This window comes from Solanum lycopersicum, chromosome 4 (assembly GCF_036512215.1).
Source record: "Solanum lycopersicum chromosome 4, SLM_r2.1".
Taxonomy (NCBI): domain Eukaryota; kingdom Viridiplantae; phylum Streptophyta; class Magnoliopsida; order Solanales; family Solanaceae; genus Solanum; species Solanum lycopersicum.
Window position 1 is genome coordinate 56,865,581 of NC_090803.1, and position 27,969 is coordinate 56,893,549.

A 27,969-nucleotide genomic window follows, 5' to 3' on the forward strand; every position below is an offset into this window, starting at 1 on the left:
TAATTTTTTGTTCCTCCTTGACAAAATTAGCTATAATGAAATCCATTTGTGACATTAAATATGTTATCAAAGGTATTAGTGGAATATTTGCTATTATAATATACATGACAGGTTGATTCTATCTATATATCTTTTTGAAATATCATTTTTATAATAGAGATTGGAAAATCCTCCCTACTCTTTTTATATTTTAATAAATACACCCTAAACTAATGATCCCATCGTATTGCAGGGTTACATCAAAACGTTATCTGATCTCTAACTAATTTTCAAAACATTTATTATAATATGCATTATTGGAGCTGATGTCATTATATATAATAATTTTATGATTAATTAATCTTCAATCATTTACCTAGCAACTCCTCAAGTTTCTGTTTAATTTTATACTTCTAAAATGTTTAATTTTATACTTTCCCCGTTTTAATTTATACACCACCATTTTAGGTTTCACGTGCATTAAGAAACTAAGTAAAATTACTATTTTACTCTTAATGTTTTTTTTTAAAATCAAGTTCTCAATCAATGAACATGAATTAATTTATTTTGATTAATTAATTTGACCAACGAATATGATTATTTACTTAGTTTTTCTATGTTGGTCAAATATATATTTTTAAAGATAATAACTGATCACAAGGGTAAAATAAAAAGAATAATGTCATTTATACATTGATTTTGTAAAATGACAAATATTAAGGATCATCTATTTTTAGTTGAATTTTCTAACAATTTGTCACTAATTGAATTTTCTAGTCATTTGATCGCTAATCTATAGCTTCAATAGGATCGAAATATAATTTGTTATTTAGTCATAAAATTTTATCTATCACTAATTTATTTTTTTCTAGTAGCAAAGAAACTTACTTCTAAGGAACATATTTCTTTCATTATTTTTAAGAAAAAACAATTGTAGAGAAAATATTTTCAAAATTTCTACCGAAAATTTAAAAATTAAAAATATTTTAAAAGAAAAAAGTTTTCCTCCCTATAATGGTCCTTTGCAATGCAGGCTTACATCAAAAACTGTCATTGCTATCTATACACAGAGGCATTGTGTCCACTTGATTCTTTAGGAATTCACAGTAGTATGTGTGTTTTCTCGATACATAAGGAAATAATTGATAAAATTATATAAATATTTTTGACTTATTTTATGTTACGAATTTTAAATTTTTCTTATTTCTTATATTTTGTATTTAGTGATTCACTTGATTGAATGATTTTTAATATATAAGAAATGTGGACTTAATTTTTAATATATTTTCATTTGATTGAAATGATCTGTAATATATAAGAAAGATGTTTATTTTAGTCTTTTAACTTATTACACCTGATTAAAATAACACTTAATATATATTAAAAGATGTTCATTTTGATCCTAATTCAACGACTTTTCGATACAATAGAAATGTGCTAAAAATAATATTTTAAAGATCATCGAAAAACTAAAGCATCCAATGAAAAGACGAATCTCAGTACTAGTATTTATTTTTTTTATTTATATAGTACTTATTAGGGCAGAGAAAATATTTTCAAAATATTAAATATGAAAAAGAGATTCCTCCCCTACTAAATGGACCCTAATCCCATCGTACTGTAGGCTTACATCAAATTTTGCGTAATCGGTGCTACAAAACAAAATTATGAGTATATGAATTTTATGATTAATCAATCTTCAATTATTTCCCTTAAAGTCCTCAAGATTTTATTTTATTTTATTTTTAAAAAAAAGAAAAACGAATAATGTGACATGGCATTGGACATTAGTTCGTTAGAGAAAGATTATTTTGAGTAAATATGTAAAGTTGAGTGATATCGTAGTCATAAAATATATAAAAAGTGATATTATTAGGTAATTTATCAAACATATATGACAGACTATCTAGAAAATTTAATCAGTTTTCAATTAACGAACATTAATTAGGTTATTTTGATTAAGTAATTTGATTAATAAACCTGAATTATATATTTATTTAGTTTTTCTATGTCGGTCAGATGAATAGATTTTCAAAACTAACAACTCACAAAAGTAAAATAAGAAGAAAAGTTTTATGTATACATTTATTTTGTGAAATGACAAATATTAAGGATCATCTATTTTTGTAAAGACGACATATAAATAGAAACGAAGGCACATAAATTATGTGTTGTGACACATTAAATAAAACTTATATCAAGTTAAATGCTTAATATACTAAAAAACTTAGATAATTAAAAAAAATTTGACATTACTTCTGAAAATCATTTAATATCAATATTCCAGTATGATGCACATTGTATTGACAATAGTCTTGATTGAATAGAATCACCATACATTGTGAGTATGTATATATGTATATATCAATATTCCAGTATGATGCACATTGTATTGATAATAGTCTTGATTGAATAGAATCATCATACATTGTGAGTATGTATGTATGTATCAATATTCCAATATGATGCACATTGTATTGATAATAGTCTTGATTGAATAGAATCACCATACATTCTGAGTATGTATGTATGTATTAATATTCCAGTATGATGCACCTTGTATTAATAATAATCTTGATTGAATAGAATCACCATACATTCTGAGTATGTATGTATCAATATTCCAGTATGATGTTGTATTGATAATAGTCTTATTGAATAGGATCACCGTACATTCTGAGTATGTATGTATGTGTGTATATATATATATATCGTTATAACAACTCCATACAACTTAGCGTGGGACACATCATCCAGGACCAGTATTATATATAGAGACAAACCTAAACATGATGCTTGTATCTCTATACGAGATAAGTGTGCATTTTTCCTTTTTTTTCTGAGCTTCCAAAAATGGAGTATCAACATTATCCCTTAATTATCTTTATCTCACTTGTTCTCTTCCTCTCCTCTTTGTTTTTTCTGTCTCAAAAATGGAAATCTGCAAACAAAAAGTTGCCCCCTGGACCATGGAGACTACCTTTTATAGGAAACATGCATCAACTAATGAGCGATTTACCACATCGTTCACTTAGAACTCTATCGAAAAAATATGGCCCAATCATGCACTTACGTCTTGGGAATATTTCAACCATTGTTGTATCGTCACCAGAAATGGCAAAAGAAGTCATGAAAACTCAAGACCTCCATTTTGTAGATCGGCCACAAATTATGTCCGCGAGTATCATATTTTATGATTGCACGGACATAGGCTTTAGTTCCTATGGAGATTACTGGAGAAATATGCGAAAGGTTTCTTAGTACAAAAATGGTCAAATCATCTGCTTCAATTCGACAAGAGGAGATATCAAATCTCATTTCCTCTCTCCGTTCCACTGCACCTGACTCGTTGATCAACTTATCCAACTAGATCTTTTGGTTTACAAATACCGTAACTTGTAGATCGGTATCTGGAAAAATCATACACGATCGGAATAAGTTAATAATGTTGGTAAAAGATATTTATTCATTGATTGGAGGATTCGACTTAAGTGATTTGTTCCCTTCCCAAAAGTGGCTCCATAATGTTAGTGGAATGAAATCCAAATTGTCAAAGGCACACTCAAAGATTGATGAAATGTTGGAGAAAATCATTAATGATCATATAGAGAATCGAGCAAAAGGTAAGAAATGTAACGGTGAGTCTGGGAATGAAGATTTCGTCGATGCTTTACTTAGAGTCATGGAGAGCGAAGAATTTGGACCTCCAATCACAAATCGAAACATTAAAGCAGTCATACTTGTAAGTATAGCAATTTTAATTTTATTTTGATTTATTCGTGTTATAAACTTTGGATATTTTTAATATACTTTTAATTTTACATGTAGGACATGTTTCTAGCAGGAACTGAAACAGCTTCTACGACGATAATTTGGGCATTTTTAGAACTAATGAAAAATCCACGTGTTATGGAGAAAGCACAACTCGAAGTGAGAGAAAGATTGAATGGGGAAAAAGCATTTAACGATACTGATTTGGAAGAGTTGAACTACTTGCAATTTGTTATCAAAGAAACATTAAGGCTACACCCTCCAGCTCCTCTATTAGTCCCAAGGGAATGTAGAGAGGAAACAAAGATTGATGGATACACAATACCTGTGAAAACAAAAGTTTTGGTCAATGCATGGGCGATTGGTAGAGATCCGGAATACTGGCATAATTCGGAAAGCTTTATACCTGAGAGATTTGAGAATAGTAGTGTTGACTTTAAAGGAAATCACTTTGAATTTATTCCGTTTGGTGCAGGTAGAAGAATGTGTCCAGGAATGTTATTTGGTTTAGTTAATGTTGCACATCCATTATCTCAATTACTTTATCACTTTGATTGGAAGGTTGCTAATGGAGTTAATCCAAATGATTTGGACACCATTGAAACTGAAGGATTGACAGCCAGGAGAAAGAATGATCTTTATTTAATTGCTACTCCATTTGGTCTCTCTAAATAAAGGCATAAACATTTAAGAACTTTATCTGTATTTTTCATATTTGTGAATGGTAAACAATGATCCATGTATATATATGTGAACTAAATTAAACATTTAGCAATATCCTTTTTTTCAGAAATATTTATATTTTTCGTTAGCTAAATTTTGATTGATGTTTTAGTTTCATATCCAATATCTTTTGTGGAGGCCAATAGGATATCAATAAATCAATTTATGTCATTATCGGTCCAAAGCATCTAACATGCGTTACTTAGTCGTATCCTCAAGCCTTTCGGGATCTGAATGGGACTAATGCATGTGATTTGTGGATACACAACTCGTATGCACCAATTGCAATTATTGAATTGCGAGTTTTAAGTAATATGTCATCTAACTTTGAAAAATTGTTCATTTTGTCATTTAAGTTTAATAACAGACTTATTCATGTCATTAATTACTCGTTCAAAAAAAAATAAAGTCATCAATGTTGTTCTGAATTTTTAAAAAGACACTCTAACTTTGTAACCGTCCTACTAACCCACTAAACAATTTTGAATATGTTATGAAATTATATGAAACTAGAAGACGAATAAAGTAGGGGAAAGAGAAAGACTTCTTATTTCTCTTGAAGTATATTCAGGATTAATAGATTTTTTACAAATCTTTTTACAATGAAGGAAAATCCTTTATTTATAGGAAAAATCTTATTTGGTCCCCAAGTAGGATTCCTAACCATATTCTATAAGGACTCCACATAATTAGATATTCGCTATAATTCAAATATATTTATAACACTCCCCCTTGAATGTTGGTAGATTATGTGCCTCGTTAATACCTTACTAGATAAAAACCAGTGGGAAAAAAATTAGTGAAGGAAAAAGAGTACGGAACGTATTATGGATGTCTCATTAAAAAACTTACAAGGAAAATCCAGTGGGACAAAACCTTGTGAGGAAAAAAAGAGTACATCATGTATTAACTCCCACTCATGAAAACATCAAGAGACTTGAATCTTCGTTTTCCAATCTTGAGCATCATCTTCTTGAAAGTTGTAGTAGGTAATGACTTGGTGGATAAATCAATTGCAGTATTACTTGAACAAACATGTTGCATGTTGATAACACCATTTTAGGGAGCTCATGAATGTAGAAAAACCTTGATGAAATATGTTTTCTTCTATCTGCTTTTATGAATCTTTCCTTCAGGATCAAAGATTTCTGCAAGTTCCTTATTTTTACTTTTTTAAGCAAATAATCTATTGTCTTTTGAAAACTCTTCAAGAGTTTTAATTCTAGTCGTCAACTTGCATAATGATACTTGTATATGCTCTATTCCAAAAACTTGTATGCTTTAGATTTTGAACTCATCAGATATTTTCATCTCAATTTTGTTAAGTGACAACATACAATGTTAGATGTATGACATTTTTTAGTGCCTAGATTGTAAGTCAAATAAGCTTTACGCTTATCAAGATGCACCATTTCACTTTTCACTTGATAATTATTTCTACACTAGCATTATTTAATAGTCGTAGAATATATATCATAATAATCTTTTACAATATTGCGTGATATTGTATCAAAGATACCATCAATGATATTTCATTTTGCATTGATTCACAATACGACATAATTTATTGAGATCTCATCACTTCATTATTTTTAGTGAGCTACCCCTCTCATGAGGTTTTATAAAATGTTATGTTGTAGGCTCTCCAAGAGCACATTATCTCCTTATTATGATCATTTGATTCTTTGATCCTCTCCCTTTTTCAAGAATTATTTTATTTAGAATTGATTAGTCTATCATGCTTCATGCATGTCATAGACTCTATCCTTAAGGGACATTCAATGGGAGTATTTACAACTTTTGTGTTGCTTCTAATCTCCCCCTTATGTTAGACAAACTAACATATATCGCAATCTTTTGGAGAATCTATCTTTGTGCATCATTGTATATTCATTAATTATATTACATACCAAAATAATCAGATAAAAATATTTGGTTCCTGACCATAAATCAATTGAAAGAAAATCTGATCATAGTTTATTGATTTGATGCATACAATTACTTTTGTATGCAGTATCATAATTCAGATCAACACATGAAGTTTTACTATCACAAGTAATAATTTCACTATCTCAGATATTTAATGTCACAATATCTTGAGTATTTATCAATATTATCAAGATACATTGTCTTGATTACATATTGTGAGATGTACTCTTAATCATTTTTGCACAAACAATTTTATGAATGTAAAACTACAGGTTGACAACAAACGCACATGTGATTATCTTATAGATGCATCTCTTTATCATATCAAATGATAAGTGAACGGGCCCATTTTCACCTTTTATACTTTTCAGAATTTAGGGTTTTAGTCCCAACTTTAGTTGATCCAATCAACTTTATCACGAACAAACAACGTAAAGAATTCTTGAAGAATCTTCTAGTTTTTCAATGTATGTCCATTACTCAGTATGCACATCTTTGGGATGATCAAATTATTCATGTCAACTAATAAAATTATTAGTACTCGTAAACTCCGTGTTTACTATGCCATATGTCTTTTTGCTTTAGTAAATTCTCAATTTATTACTATTATGTGAGAAAAATTCAAACTTTAATACTCTGAGAGTACATTTCAAATATTTTTTTCCTCAATTACTCTACCTCTTCTAAAGGTGAGTCGTGATCCCATCACTAAATAGTCTACTCTGATTATTAAAAAATTGTGCATGTAATTGTATTATTCGTGCCATCATTTTTTGCAAACATCAAGTTGCAAGATAACAACCGACACACATGAGACCATCAAGCAGAAACATGTATTAGGACCATTAAGTATCTAAACAATCCACTAGGTGGATGAATATGTCCATAAATATTTGGATACGTTCCTACAATGCAGAGGATTCAATCTCAACTTTCGATATGATGGTCTCAAAATTAATTTGTCTTGCTAACAAACAGTACAAGAAAATTCACCATTTAAAAAAAATTAGTTTCTTCCATGGAAGTCCATTTTAATTTTCAATAATTCGTCTAAACATGATTGATTAACGATGTCTTAGACAATCGTGTCAAACTAAGAAAGTATTAGAATTAATAAACTTCTTATTTACCATAGAATGTGCCTCAATTGCACTAATTCTTGTCCAATACAAGCTTGAAGATAAAACATAAAATTTTTCTATGATAAATGTCTTCTTAGAGACATACATTCTTGATGATACCACATCATTGACGAAATGTTGCTATTTTTTTTACGTCTAGCATGGTGGCTTATCACCTCATTCACTCTAAAGAATGGATCTGTATTTTTACCATTTATCAAACACTCTCATTCTTCATGAATGAAACACAATCATCTAAGTACATCAGAATTTTGATAACTTAGTACCTCATTTCATATTCATGTGCATCATTTAATCTATTGTCTTCTTTTAGACATTTATGCACTGCTACATTCACTTTGGGGAACAGATCTGTTTCAACGAGATATATTTCATGACTAATTTTATCAAAAACTCATTATATCCCTTAGTCATCATAATATCATCAATATGGTGCATTGAGACTCAAACTTAACGTCTTATGCCATAAATCAATAAGGGACTTGAATCCAACATCTTTCATCACAAAACATCCAGACTTTTGATGTCTTACCCTCTTGGTGCGATTGGACGTAAATCCATCGTCTTATTCTTTTGGTGCGATATAACTTAAATTCATTGTCTTACCCACAATGAGGCTCAACCTCAAGCCTTTGAAAATAATTGCAATTCTATCACTTTTGATGATCATTAATATGATTATATATTATAGTTACACACAAAACTGAGACTAATGATTTCTTATAATCAACATTAGCAGTTAATAGATATAGTTTAATAGATCATGTACCTCGTATAAAGATTGAAACTATATATTTCACTAAATTGTGCTTATTTAATTATTAAAACAAATTAAGGAATTCTCTTCCCAGTTGGTTAAAATTAAACGTATAGAAAGTCGACAAATCTAATTAAATACTTACTTTAGATGGTACCTCCATATTTTTTACATAAATAATTATAACATAAAGATAAATCATACCTTGAAGATATAAGAACCTTATTGCATAACTTATGCAAGATCTCTTTTGCACTTTTCCCGTCTTCTTCATAATTCTTTAAGAATAGAACAATCGTGTAGATAACGTGTTATGAAACTATATGAAATTAGAAGACGAATAAAGTAGAGAGTAGAGAAAAGACTTCATGTTTCTCTTGAAGTATATTCAGAAATCATAAATTTTTCACAAATCTTATTTACAGTGAAGGAGAACTCTTTATTTATAGGGAAAACCTTACTTTGTCCCCAAGTAGAATTCCTAACTGTATCGTACAAAGACTCCACATAATTAGACATTCACTATAATTCAAATATGTTTATAACAGAATAGATATTATTACATCATTTTTCATCCACGTGATATAGAGAGTGGTGTGCACTCTCATAAAGAGAGTGAACAACCTAAAACAAATAATATAATTTTAATTTTACAAGTAGTTTATTATAAATTTTATTTATTTATTTTTCTTATTATGCTAAAAAAAAATCCTTTTTATTTTTTCTCTTTCTTTATTCTTCTTTTAAAAAATTCATTGTCATCTTCATTCATTGAAGGTTCTTACTTTCAATGTCATCATTTTTACCATACCTTCACCTTTTTTTTATTGCTATTAGTTTTACTCTCTTTAATTTTAAAACTTTATCTAAATATTTTCTTATATTTTGAACAATTTAATAAACTCATTAGATTTCAAGATAATTAGAAAGTATCATGTAGTTTATTTTATTCGATTTCAATTAAGTTCTTTTAATTTTTGAAAAATTAATTGATTCTTTTAAAATTATCATTACTAATTTTGAATTTATATGAAAACGATTAGTTGATGATACCTTCAAAATTTTAAATTTTCTTAGAAAAATAATTAATTTTGTTATCAATGATTCAATAAAATCTAAATAATAGTATGAATTTTATATATAAAAAAAAAATTGATCAAAGAAGAAGAAGAAAAAAAAAAGAAAAAAAATGAAAGTGGGGTTCAATTTGACATGCGGGGTGGGAGGTGAAGAAAAACAAAAAGTATGATGAATCAAAAGTGGGAGGTGGAAGATGAAATAAAAGTTAAAATATATCAAAATTAAAAGGTGGATTGACATGGAACCCTTGTACTTGGCTAAGTTTGTCAATTAATCCTTCTACTCGTTATTTTGCCAAATGAACTCTTAAAGTCGATAAAACTCTATTTTTTAAACCCCTCTAACCATTGACCGAGCTTATGTGACATTAAAATAGCTGAGTTGAATAAATGTGTGACCACAAGCGTTTTAAAGCAAATGAATGTGATTTTTTTAATTTAAAAATCATTAAAATTATAAGACAAAATAATAATGATAATTTTCTATTAAAAAAATCCCAAATCCTTTCTTCTTCAACTCACACCACCCAACTCTCTTCTCTGTTCTTCTTCCCCATCTCTTTTCTCTTCTTCCTGAGCCCCAAGTCTCAACCCCACCCTTTTTCTCTTCTTCTTCAGCCCCATACCCCCACCCCTATCTCTTTTCTATTTTTCTTCTTTAACGTATATTTATCACCATTATCATCAAATATAAAATTAAAAAAAATTGCAAAAAAACATAGCATTCACCATTTTTATAAATTTAAGATCTATTGATTGAATTTACTCGTGAATAAATTCTTCTCAACTTGAAGTTTTCTTGATTTTTATAATCAAATCAAAATAAATGAAACCTAAATGTGCAAGAGCTAATTACAATTTACTATATTTTATGATTGAGAAAACTTTAAAGTGTGAACATTGAAGAAAGATGAAAATAATGTTTTTTTTTTATGGGTGAGGTGTAGAGGGTGGGTAACTGAAGAAGATGAAGCACGAAGGGGGAGAAAGTGAGAGAAAATTGCACTTTTTATTTTTTTAATATTATTTATTTTTAAAACGTAATTTCTGACGTGTCATTGGAATAATAATACTAATAATGTGTCATTAAAAAATGACGTGGTATTTCAGGGGTAAAATGAGTATATTGCACGCACACACATGAGATGAGAAAGAGGTATAAATATTGTGTTTGAATGAGTTTAAGGGTTCATTTGACAAAATGATGAGTAGAAGTTTTTCAACTAACAAACGAAGCCAAGTACAGGGGTCTTCTAGGTTATTCTGCCAAATTAAAATTCAAAAAGTAAGAGAGAGAAATAAAGAAAGAAAAACTTAAAATAAAAAAAATACATTTTTAATTAAATTGACACGTGTTATGTAATGATTGGTGTGTGAATTCACTTATTTCTTAAAATTTGGGACCGATTGAAAAATGGTATAATAATATCTGTTCAAAATTGTTTACTGCGGTAATAGAATAGTCGTAAAATTGAGGTGTCTTTACTAAAATTCGGGACAACTTCAATGGTGACTCTAATATTCATCTATGTCATTCAATTTGACTCATATATGACATTTTAGTGAACAAATAATGACATAAATGAGTTAAATTTTTGTCCATGACATAAATGGATCTTTTTCTCTAGTTCAATAGCATAATTGAACATTTTCCATCAAATATAGACCGTCTTTACCATTTGCAAATTGAAACAGATTCTCTGCGGCAGGTAAAACAGATGCAATATTTGTACATTGGCAAAATTTGTGAACAATTAAACTTAAGGCATAATAAATAAATGTCTTTTAACTTATCTTATTTTACATTTACATTCTCGAACTTTGAGTGTGCATTATTAAACACTTAAGCTTATATAAAATTGAACAAATAACACATGATTACTATACGGTTTAATACACGTAGGACATCATGTATGATGCAAATTGTTACTTAGGATGTCGCTTAGGACGTGTATGCCTATTTATTTAATTTTATGTAAGTTTAAATGTCTACTTGTTTACATCCAAAGTTTAAAGACATAAATATAACATGAGACCAAGTAAAATGTCAAATTCATGTATTATATTTGCGACAACTTAACAAGATAGATAGAAAGGGAAAAGTATAAATATATGTCAAAACTATCGTAAATAGTGTACACATATTCTCCGTCATACTTTTGGAACATTAATGTCTTAGTGTCCAAAAACTAAAGCATACATGTCATTAACTCTAACAGAATCTGAATAAAAACACATGACATAATTTTATTCGTCAATTTAATATTTAATAAATATCATAACATTGGATAAAATTATGAAACATTAGAGACTATACATACTATAGTTTTTACGTGATAAAGACCAATATTCCAAAAATATAATGATAAAATCCAGCTTTACCTCCAAAACCCAACAACTCATAGATCTTCTCAGTTCTTGTTCTTCTCTAAAACATGTTTACCAAATTCATACTCAAATCGTAATCTCAGGACTATCTCAACAAAATTGCATCCTCCTCAAAATTGTCAACTTTTTTGCTTCTCATACTCCAATAAACTCATCTTCTTACGTCGCTCTTGTCATCAAACAATCCCAAAATTCATCTAATTCTTGGTGGAATATCCTCATTAGGAATTATGCTAAACATAGTGAAGCCATTCGATTTTTTGTTGAAATGCGGCGTTCTGGAGTTGTTTCTGATGAATTCACATACCCTTTTCTCTTCAAAGCTTGTTCGTCTTTTATGGGTTTGAAAGAAGGAAAACAGATTCATTGCGATGTCATCAAGATGGGTATTTGTAAAAACGTGTATGTACAGAATACTTTGATTTATTTTTATGGGTCTTGCAACAAGATTATGGAAGCATACAAGGTGTTTGATGTAATGCCGCTTAGAACTGTTGTTTCTTGGAATTCGATAATTTCGGCTTGTGTTGAAAGCTGTTGGTATTATGATGCGATTGAGATTTTTCGTTTGATGAGAAAATGTGGGGTTCGACCGGATGAGACAACGATGGTGATTTTGCTTTCTGTTTGTGCTGAGTTGGGAGATTTGAGTTTAGGGAAATGGATTCATTGTCAAGTGATTGAGCAAGGGATGTATGTGAATTGTCAATTGGGAACTTCTCTTGTTGACATGTATGCTAAATGTGGAGCAGTCGATTATGCTCGTTTGATCTTCGATAGGATAGGCGAAAGAAATGTGTGGACATGGAGTGCGATGATTCTTGGATCAGCTCAGCATGGATTTGCTGCACAAGCCTTGGAACTCTTTTGGAAAATGAAGGATTGTTCTGTGAAGCCTAATTTTGTGTCCTTTCTTGGTGTGCTTTGTGCCTGTAGCCATGTTGGGATGGTGGAAGAAGGGTATCGTTTGTTTCAAGAGATGGAAACTCTCCATAGCATCAAACCTATGATGGCACATTATGGTGCCATGGTAGATATCTTGAGTCGTGCTGGTCGTCTAGAAGAAGCACACAAATTCATACTTGACATGCCCATTGAGGCTGATGCAGTCATATGGAGGACATTGCTCAGTGCATGCCACATTCATGATATTAGCGTCGATACTGGAGTGGGAGAGAAGGTCAGAAAGAGGTTACTTGAATTGGAGCCTAAAAGGAGTGGGAATTTGGTCATGTTAGCAAATAAGTATGCTGAAACTGGATTATGGGACAAAGCAGCAACATTGAGAAGAGGAATGAAAGAGAGACGACTTAAGAAGATCGCTGGAGAAAGCTGTGTATCAGTTTTTCAGAATCGATAGAGGTTTGTTATTGAGTTCCAACGTGCACGATGTCAGAAGATGTACACTTGAGCTACCACCATGGCACACACTATGTTGGATTAGCAGTTGAAACAAAACAAAAAAACAGAAATATTAACCATCTTATATGATCCAAGATATAAATGTCATGTCAGCTACACTATCACTCACCTAAAGGCTGAAAGCCGAACAGAAAATAAAGCAGAAGAAGCAGCACCAGTAATCCATAAAACTCAGTCCTCTCTAATATTTATTGCTACAAGAAGAAAAAGTAGATATACACCCCACCACACATTATTCATATTCATTGAAATCACTCAAAATGATCTATTGGATTGGTTTGAAGATGAGGAAGACTTGGCTTTTGCAAAATCAACAAGATCTTTGAAGAGTGCGTCCTCAGGTTTCTCTGGTTTGGATGGTGAAGAAGAATTAATAGAGAGATTCTTTGTTTGTCCAACTATGCTGTCATAGGAACTCGATCCAGTTCTTGCGGGAGGGGAGCCACCAGAAACATGTTTCTCAAAGTACTGCTGTCTCTGATCATATCTGGCTGGTGGTGGAGGGATTGCGGTAGGAGGAGGAGCATCCCAAGGTGCTGGAGGCAAGTTATCAGCAGATTTGGCTTTTGAATTGGATTCATTCTGGTTGTTTTTTCCAGTAAACATAGATGCAGTGGGGTTCAAGAAGTTCTCATCAGCAGTTGGATTTAGCAAATCATCTGGAGGGGGTGCAGATGAAGATGGCTTGGGACTTGACCATGGGATGGAACTCGCATTGTTTGAATTAGTTGAAGCAGCAATAGGTGATGATCCTTCTGTTCCCATTGATCTTTCAGATTCAAACCTGTCACCGCTGAGATAATCAACCATTTTCCCATCCGTAAAAACTGGTCTCCTTGATGAAGGTGGAGGAGGAAGAGTTGGAGTAATTCGCATTGGCTCACTCTTCACATCAATAGTCTTCCGCCCCTGTCCCTGTGATGGATCTCTTGAAGTTCTGCAAATGGAGTGACAGTAACACATCAAGAAAAGGAAAAACAAAAGCCAAAGACCACACCGTCAAGGGATACTAATAGAGATTTTGGAAAAAGCACAACAAAATATTCCTACGCATTTTGGAATTCTTGATCAAATTAAAGCACAAACCTCTAAACTTAACAATGGTTATAAACATATTGACAATTATAAGTTATAATCTCTTAATCGTCATTGTCTCTCCCCCCCCCCCCCCAAAAGGGACATCATGGCAAGGTGTTCCAGTCTCATTGCTCAAGAATCTCACTCAAAGAATATTATTCTTAACCAAGAAACAGAATTGTGTCATGCCAGCACACAAATGAATATAGTAAATTCACAGAGACACTAGATTGCACAATTTCTTAAGCTCCTGGACAGTGGACACCAATATCAATCTGCAGAAGTCTTTCCCTTGAGAACCAGTGAATTGTCCTCTGAATTTGACAATACTATGAAGTTATGGTCACACCACCAAAAGTAGGTCCAGAAAAGAAAAAAAATCAAGAATTGGGTACCATGGACTCTTTTACCCCAAACTTTCCCCTCAAAAACATTATTTAGGCCTTTGGCCCCAAACTTCTTATGGTAATATAACCAGCCCAATATTAGTACTAATGGAATTAACTACAACTGTTTTTCAGTGAAAAAAATCTATAAGTAGGTTACCTCAGATGCATTTCAAATAGGCTATTTTGAAGTGTATTAACCACCTAAACAGCTGAGAGAACTAAAGTGAAAATGATATCTCGGAACCATTTGACATAATATTCTTCGCCGCAAAATGAATCCAACTTCCCTTGATGGAGAATAGAGAATTAATTTATATTCTCATATCAATGACCATCTAAGGATCTCATCTAAATGCTTTACTGCATCTCGTACTCTAAAGTGGCAATATTTGCAGTAAGAACAGCACAAACAAGGCAAAACTATATAAAACTGAACAAAACTACTGTGCGGGTGGAGAAAGAGAATCAGTATAATAGCAAAATGACCAAGCATTACCTCCGTGATAAGTGAGAGAAATCATCTTCTGACTCATCATCCTCATGATTCACATTCATAAGGGGTGCAACAGGAGTTTCTCTGGGTGGTACAGTAATTGTTGAGGTTCCTTTGGCAATATCGTCATGTCTACGAAGAACTCGCTGCAGATTGTCATTGAGTGCCAATCCTTTACACAGCAGATCCTCGTCTCTATTTGCAAAGGAAAACAATGTTAACATGCTTTTAAAATTGTAATAAAACCACTAAAACTTCAGGTTCTTACACTGTGTTGTTCACAAGAATCATCACACGCTTTTGGTAAGACCGACACTGTTCAACAAGATCGACTATCACCTCCTCCTTCACGGACTGCATAGACGTCACATAATAAATTAAAACACGAACGATAATTCATCTTGGACTTGACAAGTTACGCCAAACACAAATTGCATGAAACAATGTTGATGAACCGATATGTATTTTAACACTCAATGATGGAATGTAACATCACTTATACTGAAAATGGAATACAACATGATAGTTCCTAGTATTTCAGCTATAAAAGTACTGAAAGGAAGAATAGGATATCTACACTTTAGTAACCCTATTTAACCTACAAAATTAAACAAAAACCCAATAAAGACCTAGATGTAACAACATGCCCCCATCAAAAAGGGAGACAAAAGCCATGCCAGATATTTTTAAAAGGACTTCTGAAGGTACAATTTATTTTTCCTCTACTAATTTTTGTTTCACCGGGGAGGGGATAGTTATCATTTTAACTAAGCTTCTCATTTCAATTAGTGAAGGGGTGGAAGGTAGCATTCAGAGAAAGTATAGTTCTGAAATTTTCCACTTAACCGAATAAAGCACCCAAAGACTATCTTTAAAAACTCATTTAACCTACGAATAATTCACATCACCCTTCCGGTTTTCAACTTTTATAGTAGCGAATGGGGATAAGTAACCACTATGAACCTGAGAAAAAAGAGCACAAACCAAGTTCTGACCTGAGGGTTCTTTGGATCCAAGGCACCAAGCATCTCCGTGAGGACATCTGATAGCCCCTCGGCACTTTGAATCTCCGCGACACTGAAAAGACAGGATACCAAAAATGTCACTTACTTGAAATTACCAGTTCTTTAGAAATGTTGCTTACTCAAGAGGGGAGGATTGTCCAAAGACAATAATGCATGGAGACCGTCCATCCTTTTTTCATCCAATGTGGAACTCTTTAACACTCTACCCCATGCCCAGGGATAGACATCTGGGGCGTGGGAAATTCAATATGGGGTGCCAAAATTAATCAACTACGAATTAGGATGGGACCTGCTCTGACACAACGATAAATGGACCTCAACCCCAAAAGCTTTCTAAAGAGGGGAAGATTATCTAAGACCACCCATCCTTTTTCATCCAACAATGCATTGTTTGAATCAGAAACTTCACTTACACTAGAACAAAGTTGCCATAAATGCTGGATACCACAAGTACTACCAAAAATTTCAATCTCTAGATAGTAAACTCGGGAGTCCAATAAAGGTACACTAATTGACCTTTAAAACAGAGAGGTGGTGCATATAAACAATAGTGAAGCACTTACTGAAAAGAGGAAGGTGCACATAAACAATATCCATATAGATCTTAATAGTGTCCTTTAATAAGTGAAATGTTCATAAACAGAATTCTAACACTTTGAGCATGAACCGTACTAAACGGAAAGAATAAGTTAATCAATACCTGAGTCCAGAGGGATCAGACTCAAGAGAGGCCTCAACTGCAGCCTCCTCATAAGCGGAAGGCGTGTGGACTATTGGATGGGTTTGTGGTGGTGTAAATAAAGGTACACTGTTTTCCTCTCGAGGTGGAAACTCTACACCTGCAGCCTGCAATGTTCATTTTTAAAGAAAACATATGAAGATTTGAATGAATCTAGATCAGTGATCAATCAAATTAATAAAAACTAATATTATCAAGTATAAAAGTTGGAAGACAGAATGACAAAATAACCTTTAAATGTTGATTGATGGTAGTATCTTTATAAATCATTATCTCTTAAACATCAATGTTTAAAAAAAAAAAAATTGACATTAACAATCAAGTCATTCAGAATCTTTTCCAATACCCTGTTAGATATGCATATAGAATGTATAATCATCATATATTTTGTATCTTCTGTAATTTGTGGTAAGTTTTAAACTCCCAACCAAATTCAATTAATGCTAAGTAGTCTTCGATTAAACTTGGAACAAACACCATGTCACAATATAGTTCAAGATAGAAGCCAGAAAACGTTCAACTTCAAGTTAACCAATTTGTCGCACACATTTATAAACACCAATATTAGACAACACAATATTGTAGCATTCTCTTCTTGCAGGCCAGGGAACTAGGATGGAGGCCGGCACAAAAGCCATAGTAACACTGGTTACTGCTGTATATATATCATTTGTTAATTAACAGATCTTCTTTTTTTTGAACTGGCAACTGTTCAAAAGATCTTTTTAAAAAGTTCTAACTACGAGAATGTATGCATGCAGCAGAGGTTATTTACTTCATTTATGGAAAAGGGGCAAAGATACTCTTCAAACTTTATGATTTAGAACATCGTAACGGATATACCCTCGTTAAAAAAATGGCGCATATATACCCTTGTCGCTAACAAATGGTGCATATTATATCAACAAAATAGCAAGGAGAAGTTAAATTTAATGTTCCAGTGAGGACAAAAGTACAAATCTAATTAAGTTGCCAGAAGTATTCTTGTCGATTCTATGACTAATCTTTTAATTTAAACGTGAGTTAATCAATAATAAATTGGAAACTTCTGTGCTTTTTACTGAAAATTGACAGACAATCCACAATGGATGAGGCGATGAGCAAGTTTTTTTGTGTAAAATTTTACAATAGCCTGTGTGAAATCTTATATGCTTTTACTCAAATCATGTTAAGTCTGATATTAATTTCTTGGAAAAATTATTTTCACCACCATATCATACTTAGTTTTAAAATGTAACTAAGTCTCCATATATAGGAGTGTGATCTTAACATACAGAATTTTGATGTAACAAATTACAATGGTATAGCAGTTGATATACTTCACATTTTGCTAAAGGTGTTTACACCTTTTTTCCTTCAAATTATGATTTTTTTTATACAACAGGCATGTTAATAATATTCATGTGATTTTAAGAAAATTGTATTGATTGACACGTGTGTCCAGAAGCTAGTCTACATAAGAAGATGAAGGCTTCAGGTGATACACGGTAAAATCTAAAACAACTCATTTCCATCTTGATTTCCTAATTGGAGAGGAAAAGGGTTACAAAAGAAACAAATGCAATACGATGGAGCAACTGTGACAATGGATTAATTCAAACATAATGATACAAAATGGTATCCTCCATTCATTAGAGAAGTTCTACAAATCATGAGCAATCAACTTATACAAGAAACATATAAGAAAACTTAGGAAAAGAGTTGTGAATTATAAAACGTACTCGAAGTAACCCTAAGATCATAGCAAGAATTACCATAGCATGATTAAACAGTGCAGCCATTAATATTGTACTTTTCTTTTATTCAATGGTGCAGCCATTAATATTGTACATTAGAAAAACCCAAAAAAATATAAAAGAAAAGAACAAAAATGTTGGTGAACTGTAAAGGTTGAGGTGATTAAGAAAACACAACAACTCAGGACAAAGGCAACACGTATATAAAGAACTCTCTGGTACAAAAACATGTCAGAAGCTACGGTTATACAATGGAACAATGACGATGTCAAACAATTTCTTGTGTATAGAGGAAATAGAAGGTATTTTGGAATTTTTAATAATTTAGGACACTCTATTAATTTAAAGATTTATGTTGTTTCTGTGTTATATTTAGCATCAATGTAAGGTATAGCAGTATTATGGAAGCCGCTGTGGAACCTATGCAAGAAAAAGGACAAACTGTGGGTGGTATGGTTACATAGTTATTATGGAAGACAAAATTCTGTATCATCCAGGATGCTTGTTTAACCTGCACACCCCACACAGAATTCTGTATGGAAGACAATCCACGTAAAAGCAGCTTGACATTTTAAAAAAAATTGCAATAACACATTTGAAAATACACACCTTAATTGGCATGCGGTATTTCTAAAAGATCTACTGAAAAATGAAAACCACTCGCATAGAAAAGTGCAATATGCAATTTCAACTAGTATATGAAGAGAACTTCGAAAAAATTAAAAGAAAAAGAAGCATGCACAGCACAACAGTAAAAAGAGTAGCATATAAGAAGATATAAACTGCATAGAAAAGTTATCCTAGATCAACAGGACTTCCAATTTTTGTCCACTTGATGTGTTATTAGAACAAATCTGTCTTTTACTGGCATAATGTGTACTTCTCAAAGTGGTAGTAACTCTCTATAACTTGCATATGTCTGAACCTACTAAAAGTGGTCCTAACTCTCTATAAGTTGCATATGTCTGAACATTCACAGAACCAACGCATTCATCTTAGTGCTGTGAGGTTAAACCTTGTCCTCTTTATTTTCCTATTAGAGGAGCTAAATATTTTATGTTAATGCTCCACGTAGAAAAAGCATACTTCCCAGAAAGGCCTCTATAATGATCTATATTTAGCTAGATCCCCATAACTGTAAATACATGTTGTGAGGATTGATTCCATAACTGAACTGAGTATATCAAACATGTTTTGAGGACTCAAACGTTAATGCTCTTAAACATATTTTTGCAATTATGAAGTTGACAACAGAAAGAAAAATATAACTATCATCTCAGGAAGTCTTTGCCAAAACTTTTGAGCTGAAGCTAGTATCAGTTAACTAATTTACAGACAAAATAATATTGGAGGGAAGTACTCTCCATTTAGGAAATAACGAGTGGGAAAGCAAACGGAAGCCAAAGGCAACATATATTGATAAAATGAGGTTGAATCCATCAATTAGGCTGTAGCAGTCTCATAAACAGAAATTCTGCAGAACTTCCATGATCAATAGTTGGTTAGCACTTCTTTTGTTGAATTCATTTAACTTGTTTGGTTTGGCAAGAGAAACTAGTTTCTACTAAGGACCGCTTAATTATTCAACAGGGCAATGTAGAGGTAAAAATTATTCTTCTCCAGTTATACTCTGCACCTAAAAGGAAGGCAACTAAAGCTAAATATGGAGATGAGGACAAATGGATGACAAATGAGGTATCAACACCCTATGGTGTAAGTCTATGGAGGTCTATCAGAATCATGTGGCCTTGTTTGAGAAATAACACAACTGTGAGGGTAGGCAATCGAAGTAAGACCTCATTCATTCTGGGAGGACAAATGGCTGGGACATGCTAGTTTAAAAAATCTTTTCCTGAACTGTATGCTTTGGCAATACATCAACAAATGAGTGTAGCTGACAGTTGGACACATCAAGGATGGAACATCCATTTAAGAAGAAATTTTAATGACTGGGAAAATTGAAACTGTGACAGAATTTTTCAAAGCTCTCGCAGAGATCAAAGGGACAAAGAATGAAGTTGATAGATTATGGTGGAACAAAGACAGCAAAGGCATGTTAAAGGTGAACTCAGCATACAAGTTTTTGAACAAAGGTGGCCAACAACCATCAAATTGGCCATATAAACAGATCTGGAAAACAAAAACCCCTTTCAAGGTGGCATGTTTTACTTGGTTACTGGCAAGAGAAGTAGTCCTGACAAAAGATAATCTCAAGAAGAAGAAGTTCTCTGTGTGCTCGAGATGCTATTTGTGTGGAGAAGAGGTTGAGACAGTTGGCCATCTATTTTTACAGTGCAGGATAACAACCCAACGTTGGAGGATTTTTATCAGCCTCAGGGGTGTTATTTGGACTATGCCTAACGGGATCACCCACCTTTCTCTACAGTTGGGAAGAGGTAGGTGGGGGAGCTTCAGACAGAGATAGTTGGAAGATTGTCCCAGCCTGTATCTGGTGGACAGTCTGGAGAGTGGAGAGAGAGAAACGCTAGATGTTTTGAGAGCAAAAGTTGTGATCTCCAGAAGATCAAATTGAACTGTATCAAACTTTTTTGTTTCTGGTGTAAACAGTTGTACTTAGAGGATACTGAGTCAATTATTGAGATCCTTGGCTCTATTTAGAATTTAGATTCAGATATCTTGTTTTGTTGATAAGTTGTAATTATGGTTTTCATTAAAACCCATGTACTGGTTTTTGTCAATACATACGAATGTTACCTTTCTCAAAAAAAAAAAAAGGAAGGAACTCTCTTCTTTCTATTGTATTCATCTATCTTTGGTTCATTTTCCATTCCCTTCGGTTCATTTTATCCAGTTCAAAAGAATCTAAATAGAGGTCAATGTGAACTGATATCAGGAAAACCATACTCACTTTCTTATCTAACAGATCATTTCTGACACCTAGACTTGCTTAGCCACTTTTGGTTACACCATAATCTTTTTTATTGAGAAAGTAAGAGAGGAATTGATTCAGCTATATCCAGGAATTTATTTCTTTTATGTGATAAAATATCTAAGTCATTATTACCAACTGCAACTGAAAAAACATGAACCTTTGCTATAGCAAGTGCTACAGTAAGGGGAAAATCAACCAAGGACGACGTTGAACAGACTTTCACTTAAAGACTGACAGGTGCAAGAGCATAATAATAGAGACACAAATAAATCACCTTCAGCTCATTATATGCAGCGTAATACTGGGGAAATCGTCCCCCTGGCCCTCCCAAAGCTTCTTGCCATGAATCTATCAAAATCAAAATCTTCTCCCTCACATTTAAATCAGGCTGTAATCAAAAACAATAAGCCTAGTTATTAGAGATCTCAAATAGGTTTAACAAATTAAGGAAACCATGTATATTAGGTGTTGTTTACCTTCTTCTTCACAATTTTGACCATGTCTCGTAAAATCTCACGCTCCACAATTTGCTGAAATACATTCTCTCCACAATTTTTGCTCAGAGTCTCAAGAACCTGAAAAAATAATTTGTAGAAAGAAAGAATTAGCAAATAATCTTCAATACAAGTTTCTCTTTATAAAATCTTCTGCAACTTCAAAGGGCAAATCCCATGACAAGAGCCATATTTAGAACTGTTATATGCACATGAAAAATCTACTCTTTGGATATTCATTGAATTACTGATAGCTCAAATGTGTCTTGGGACACGAGCAGTCAAAATATGATGTGTTGATGAAGTTGATGAAGTGAATGTCTATTGCCAATTGTTATTGACCTAACTGCAAAATGCCAACACTATGGATGTGCTGAAGCACAGAGGAGATATTTCAACATAGTTCACCAGTTAGCTAAAGTTTGATAATTATACTCACCTCTAACTGTTATACCAGTTTCACAGACGATATATCAGAAAGACAGAAAGTTGAGACCCTTAGCATGTCATATTCGTTTGTACAAACAAAAGGTGGATTACTAAGATTTGAGACGCTCAAATTTTAGACCTGTATTTTTAATCATAATTGCAAAACTAACTCTATGTAGCCTAAACAAAAAGATGAAATCTAGTAATGGTAAGGCAAGTGAAATGTACTTACGAATAGTGTAAGGAGCTGTATTTTTGGATTTTTACTCCCCAAGCGTTTCTTGATAATCTTAAGAGCATCCTTTGCTTGTCTGAAATTAGAATTTAATCAGTAAGCTGGTAAAAAATCAACTATAGAAAAGCTCAACTTGACAAGACCAACTAGGATAATTTAAAATTTTACTACAGGACAACAAACAATTTCAGAAAATCTAGATGGAACATGAACTGACAATGAAGAATACCATTTCAAATAAAAGAAAATGCAACAGAAGTGCATCTTACACTTGTATCAGCCAGCAAGGCAACATCCAACTTTATACATGTTTGCCTACTTTACTGCCTATCATGCTCTGAAATTTCTTTGAGAGACTTTACTACCCATAAGCATGACTTACTTTTTCCTTTTTCACTTTTCCACTTCCCCAGGTACATAATTTTCAGGTGAAAAGAAGATAGACAACTAACAGTCACGGTGAAATACTTCCCACAATTTCATTAATAAATAAGTTGTTAAATCTAAAACCACAAGGGTTCTTTTAAGCCAAAAAGGATTAAAACAAGGAAATCCACTCTCCTTATCTCGTTGCGAATGTGATGGAAGTGTTAAATTTAACTCTTAAAGAGGATGGAAGTCATAAATAACTCAAGAGCTTTTATATAGATGGACACAGTGATACGAGCTTGGAGATGGCACATATTTGCATGACACATCATTATTTTGATGCTGAAAGAGACCAAATGTTGCACCTCCGAATTACAATATTGGCTTTTGAAGCTGTTTGTGGCCTAAAATTAACTTGGCCAAAAGAAGTGTTTTTATTTTAAATGCTAAGACAATATTTTGGAGCTTTCCAATAATCTTGGATGCAAAGTTCAGTCATTCCCTACTGCTTATTTGAGCCTTTTTTTTTTTGGTTCTAGATTGAAAGAAAATGGGATCCGGCAAGGAACTCTTGATGTGGAAAAAGATAGCTCCATGGCAGAAACAATATTTATCCTTTGGTGGAAGACTCACTAAGGTGAATATTTTTTTTGATCATATGCTCACCTATTGATGTCGCTCATTCCCCTTTCTTCTACATTAGAAAAATAGTTTCATAAACTTATGAGCAACGGAAACTCTAGCAGAGAAAGCTGCATATGGTTAGATGGAAAAATGTAGTGATCAATAAAGGTGGAGAGTTGGGAGTAAAGTATGTCAAGCTCCATAACAAAGTATAGCTTTTTAAATGGTTTTCAAAACTACATCATAGCAAAAAGGGGAGTCGAGGCCTGAGGGATGTATCTGATCATTAAATAATGGAACAAAAATTACTGGACTCCAGCTTCACTCATGCCTAATAATATACCATCTGGAAGCACATTCACAGTTATTAAAGAGAATTTCATATGCATACTAAGCTAAGAATGGGTAAATGTATCACATGAGATTTTGGTTGTATTATTGGTAGGACATTGGGTTGCACAAAAATGAGTTCCCTAATATATTAATCTCGTTGTAATAACGACAGCATCGCAGCTGAAAGATATCGATTACAGGATGACACTGCAGTTCGGGAAAACTCTTAATGATTGGTGAATTAGGAGCTAGAATTTCTACATCCTGTTTCTTTGGATACATGAAGTCACAACACACTTGTCCAGCTAGCTGTTGGTGGGATCTCTGTTAAAAGCTGCTATAATTGTCTTGAAAGAAACATGCCCGCCTTGGAAAATGAACTGGAAAACTAAAGCACCTCTTAAAGTTGTTTGTGTTGAATGAGTAGCAGGCTAGCACCTAAGATCTAAAGGTGCCGCTTTGACTCGTGATAAACTTCAAAGAAGAGGCTTCTTTTGTGAGAACTACTTGAAAAGCATCAATCACTTGTTCGTCCACTGCAACCAAGCACAGAAAGTCTGGTCACTCTTTCTAATCTGTTTGGAGTGTCTCGGGTCAAGCCCAGGGTAGTGAGAGTTTGCTGCTCTGTTGCAGGCTCAGAGAAATTGCAGAAACTGAAGATGTCTATGTAAGACAATCCCATAATGCAATTACGGATTGATTGACTAGCATTGAGGATGAAGAAAGAGAAATCTTGGTCCAGTAGTATTAACTTTTAACTATTCCATAGCACTTCAAGCACAACATAACTAACAGAGTGATGAACTAGCTTTGTTTCTTGGTAAGAGATGATCTATTCAAGTTCTATAACTGGTTTTCCTTTGACCAATTTCCTTCATTCCACCTATCTCCTTACCTTATGATCATCATTCACTCTTAACTTATTTCTCTTTGTTTAGTAAGATTTTAAAATAGAAATTAAGAAAATCATAATGGAGATGTTTCCTAGGCAGTTGCTTTCAGGATTTCTCCTATGGATTTGGAGCAACTTCCCCCCCCCCCCCTACAGAGAATCGTGAAACGATTGCCACTATTGGGGGATTGTTTCAACCTAATGAACTGACAGGCTAGGCCTTCACCACTGCATATCCTGACTGTGCCTTGTCATTTCACAACTTCAGTTATGCAGCTAGTCCACCACAACTGCCAGATTGGAGTATAATACAGATGTTTCTTTTCCAAACTCAGCATGATTTTGCCAATGGTGGAAAAAAAATTGAGCATGCAAAATACATGACTATACTCAACTCAGCATCCACCTTGGAAGACCAAATCCCAAGTGATATCATGAGAAACTCATCATGTTATATTGATGCATACAAAGATGAGTTATCATTGCCTTTTACGTGACTTGATTGATATGAGACGACTGTTGTGTCTTATTTTAATGACTTCAGCTCATTCTTGCTGGATACTCCTTATGAAAGTGACATAAGGGATAAAGGTATACTTCAAGTCCCAAAAGTTCAACAACAACAGCTTCACAATCCTGATAGCGGTCGTCCCAAGAATTATGTAGCAAGTGTGTAAACCAGTATGTTTAGATTCAACAGATGACTCCACCACAAACACTTCAGGAAAAGCAACATAAACATCCTGGTTTACACACTTGTCACTTAACTCTATGGAACAACCACCATCAGTAATGTGAATTTGTTGATCCAGAAGTTTTGAAACTTGCGATATATTCCTATCAGTCATGTCACTTGGTACCCAACAAATACGAGCTAAAATAATTAAAATAAGACCAACAATCGTCTCATATCCATCAACAGCCCGCAAAACGGTAATGATAACCCATCCTTGTATGAGTCAGTATCAGTGATGAATTTCTCAAGTTATCACTTGAGATTTGGTCTTAAAAGGTGGATGATGAATTTCTCAAGATATCAAAATAAGCTACACAGTCATTTCAAGCAATCTTTACCTAGGATTACAAAATACCACATAAACATATAAGCAAGAAAGTTACCCAGGATTCATGTTGATGATATCACAAAGCTCAATGTTTATAGCCCAGTCTGGCCCAATCAGCATATCACTAGTTGCCCTTTCTGCACAAGCCGCCGCATTGTTAGCCATCTCTTCTAGTTTCCACTGTTTCTTCAAATTGTTCTCCCTGTAAGAAAGGGGCAAAAACATCAAAATTTCGAAGGGTAAGAACATAAACCCACCCTTTAAACAAAACAAAAATTCAAAGTAGAACCTCACCAAGAATCAAACTAACTTGCGATTGAACAAAAGGTATCCCAAAACCCACCAAGAATCAAAGAAGCAAACAGATCATCAAAATCCCCAATTCCCAATTCCCACCAAGATTTAATTTTTCTACTTCTAGAATGAAGAAAAGAAATACCCAAATAAAAAAAAAGCATCAAGATCAAAAATAGACCAGATCAATAATGAAACAAACCCAAATAAAACTATTTTCAAGATCATGATGATACACAGCTGAAATGAAGAAAAAAAACAAAATTCAAAGAAAGATCAAAGTAAAGGGTATCAAAATCATCTGAGAAATGAAACAGTCAAAGATCTTTCATATACTCTAGTAATTTACCTCTAAAATACACAGAGAGAGAGATTGATTGGATTTAAGTGTGTGGGTTTTTAATGCAAGGTTTTCTGGTGTTACCTTTAGCCTTTTCTTCAGCTTTGTTTTTGTTGTAAGCGCGTATTGAACCACTAGAAATGGACCGGAAAATAGTTTAGGATTTGACTATTACAAGAATCTCAAAATTCGATTTTCGTGGCTTTCTGAACTCTCATCTTGTTCGAATAAATTTGAAATGTGAATGAAATATCTTACTTCTATAACAAGGTTTTTGTCATTTCTTACCATAGTTGAATTTTATATATTTCTTGAAATTAAGATTTTTATTTTTAATTTTCTTATTATATTTGAATTTGACCTGTTTTATGATATGAAAGTTAAAATATTATTATAATTGATTTTCCTTTTTTGGGAGATAAAGTTTTGAATATTTACATCAATATATTTGAATTTTTTTTATGGAAGTAAAATTAAATGATAATTATAATTGATTTATTTTTTGGAATAAAATTTGAAGATCTTTTTATCATATTTGAATTTTTTTATTTATTTTTATGGAAGAAAGGTTAAATGTTCTCATAATTGATTTTATTTTATTTTTTTGGAGTTTAAAATTTTCTTAACATATTTGAGTTTTAGTTTTTTTATGGAAAAATATTAAAGTAATATTATAATTAATTTTCTTTTTTGGGATAAAGTTTATATTTTTTACAATATTTGGGTTTTGATTTTTTTATAGATCGAAAGAAAAATATTATCATGATTGATTCTTTCTTAGGAGAAAGTTTGCTAATTTCTTCCTATATTTGAATTATATATTTTTATAAATTGAAACTTAAAGAATCATTATAATTATTTTTCTTTTTATAGAGTTATGATTAAAGAAAGATTTATCTCCCAACAATTTAGGTTTATAATAATTTGTTATAAGTAGGTTGCTTAACCAAACAATATCAATATTATAATTGTCTAATATAAAAAAAAAAAATATCATCTAATTTATCAATATGGTGATTAAAATTTGTGCACGATACCTTGCTATTTTAATCCAACAAATCGAATATTTTAAGTTTGCTAGTAAAATACAAAGTTACGGTTAAATTTTTATAAATTTTATGTTCAATTAAGAATTTAATTTCGATTTTTAAAAGTAGGAAAATTCTCATTTAATGATCCAACTTGAGACCTCCTGTGGGAATCTCATTGGGGATTGACATATGTAATATCAAGATGATTCATATGATCTTTTTCTTTAAAAAAAAATTACAGCAAATAAAGTATTTTGTTTCAAAAATAATAAATTTTAAAAATAAACATTAGAGACTTTGTTGTTTAAATAAATGAGAATGT

At 32.4% G+C, this 27,969-nt stretch overlaps 2 protein-coding genes, 1 long non-coding RNA gene and 1 pseudogene across 5 annotated transcripts; 2 read left to right on the forward strand and 2 right to left on the reverse strand.

Annotated features, from left to right (window-relative positions):
- Positions 1 to 2,231: 2,231 nt before the first annotated feature.
- LOC138348325 (uncharacterized) lies at positions 2,232 to 4,300 on the reverse strand. The gene is made up of 2 exons (XR_011220827.1): positions 4,157 to 4,300; positions 2,232 to 4,075 (listed from the first exon to the last, which is right to left on the reverse strand). It is a non-coding gene; the product is annotated as an uncharacterized lncRNA (long non-coding RNA).
- On the forward strand, positions 2,833 to 4,543 carry LOC101253478 (premnaspirodiene oxygenase-like; annotated as a pseudogene).
- A 7,000-nt stretch (positions 4,544 to 11,543) lies between these two features.
- On the forward strand, positions 11,544 to 13,953 carry LOC104647115 (pentatricopeptide repeat-containing protein At2g36730). Its single transcript, XM_010321706.4, has one exon. The coding sequence runs from the start codon at positions 11,743 to 11,745 to the stop codon at positions 13,126 to 13,128; it is 1,386 nt and encodes a 461-aa protein (XP_010320008.1). The 5' UTR covers positions 11,544 to 11,742; the 3' UTR covers positions 13,129 to 13,953.
- LOC101253775 (TOM1-like protein 3) lies at positions 13,232 to 26,935 on the reverse strand. Of its 3 annotated transcripts, none has more exons than XM_010321704.4 (10): positions 26,701 to 26,935; positions 26,038 to 26,184; positions 22,698 to 22,776; positions 22,019 to 22,117; positions 21,817 to 21,930; positions 16,875 to 17,020; positions 16,145 to 16,226; positions 15,418 to 15,503; positions 15,153 to 15,344; positions 13,232 to 14,127 (listed from the first exon to the last, which is right to left on the reverse strand). In XM_010321704.4, exons 2-10 carry the CDS (start codon positions 26,145 to 26,147, stop codon positions 13,446 to 13,448), a joined length of 1,590 nt encoding a protein of 529 aa, XP_010320006.1. In that variant the 5' UTR covers positions 26,148 to 26,184; positions 26,701 to 26,935; the 3' UTR covers positions 13,232 to 13,445. The 3 variants fall into 3 exon arrangements, with proteins under 3 accessions (XP_010320006.1, XP_004237704.1, XP_010320007.1); XM_004237656.5 differs by having other exon boundaries at positions 26,626 to 26,872; XM_010321705.4 differs by having other exon boundaries at positions 26,277 to 26,733.
- Positions 26,936 to 27,969: the final 1,034 nt, after the last annotated feature.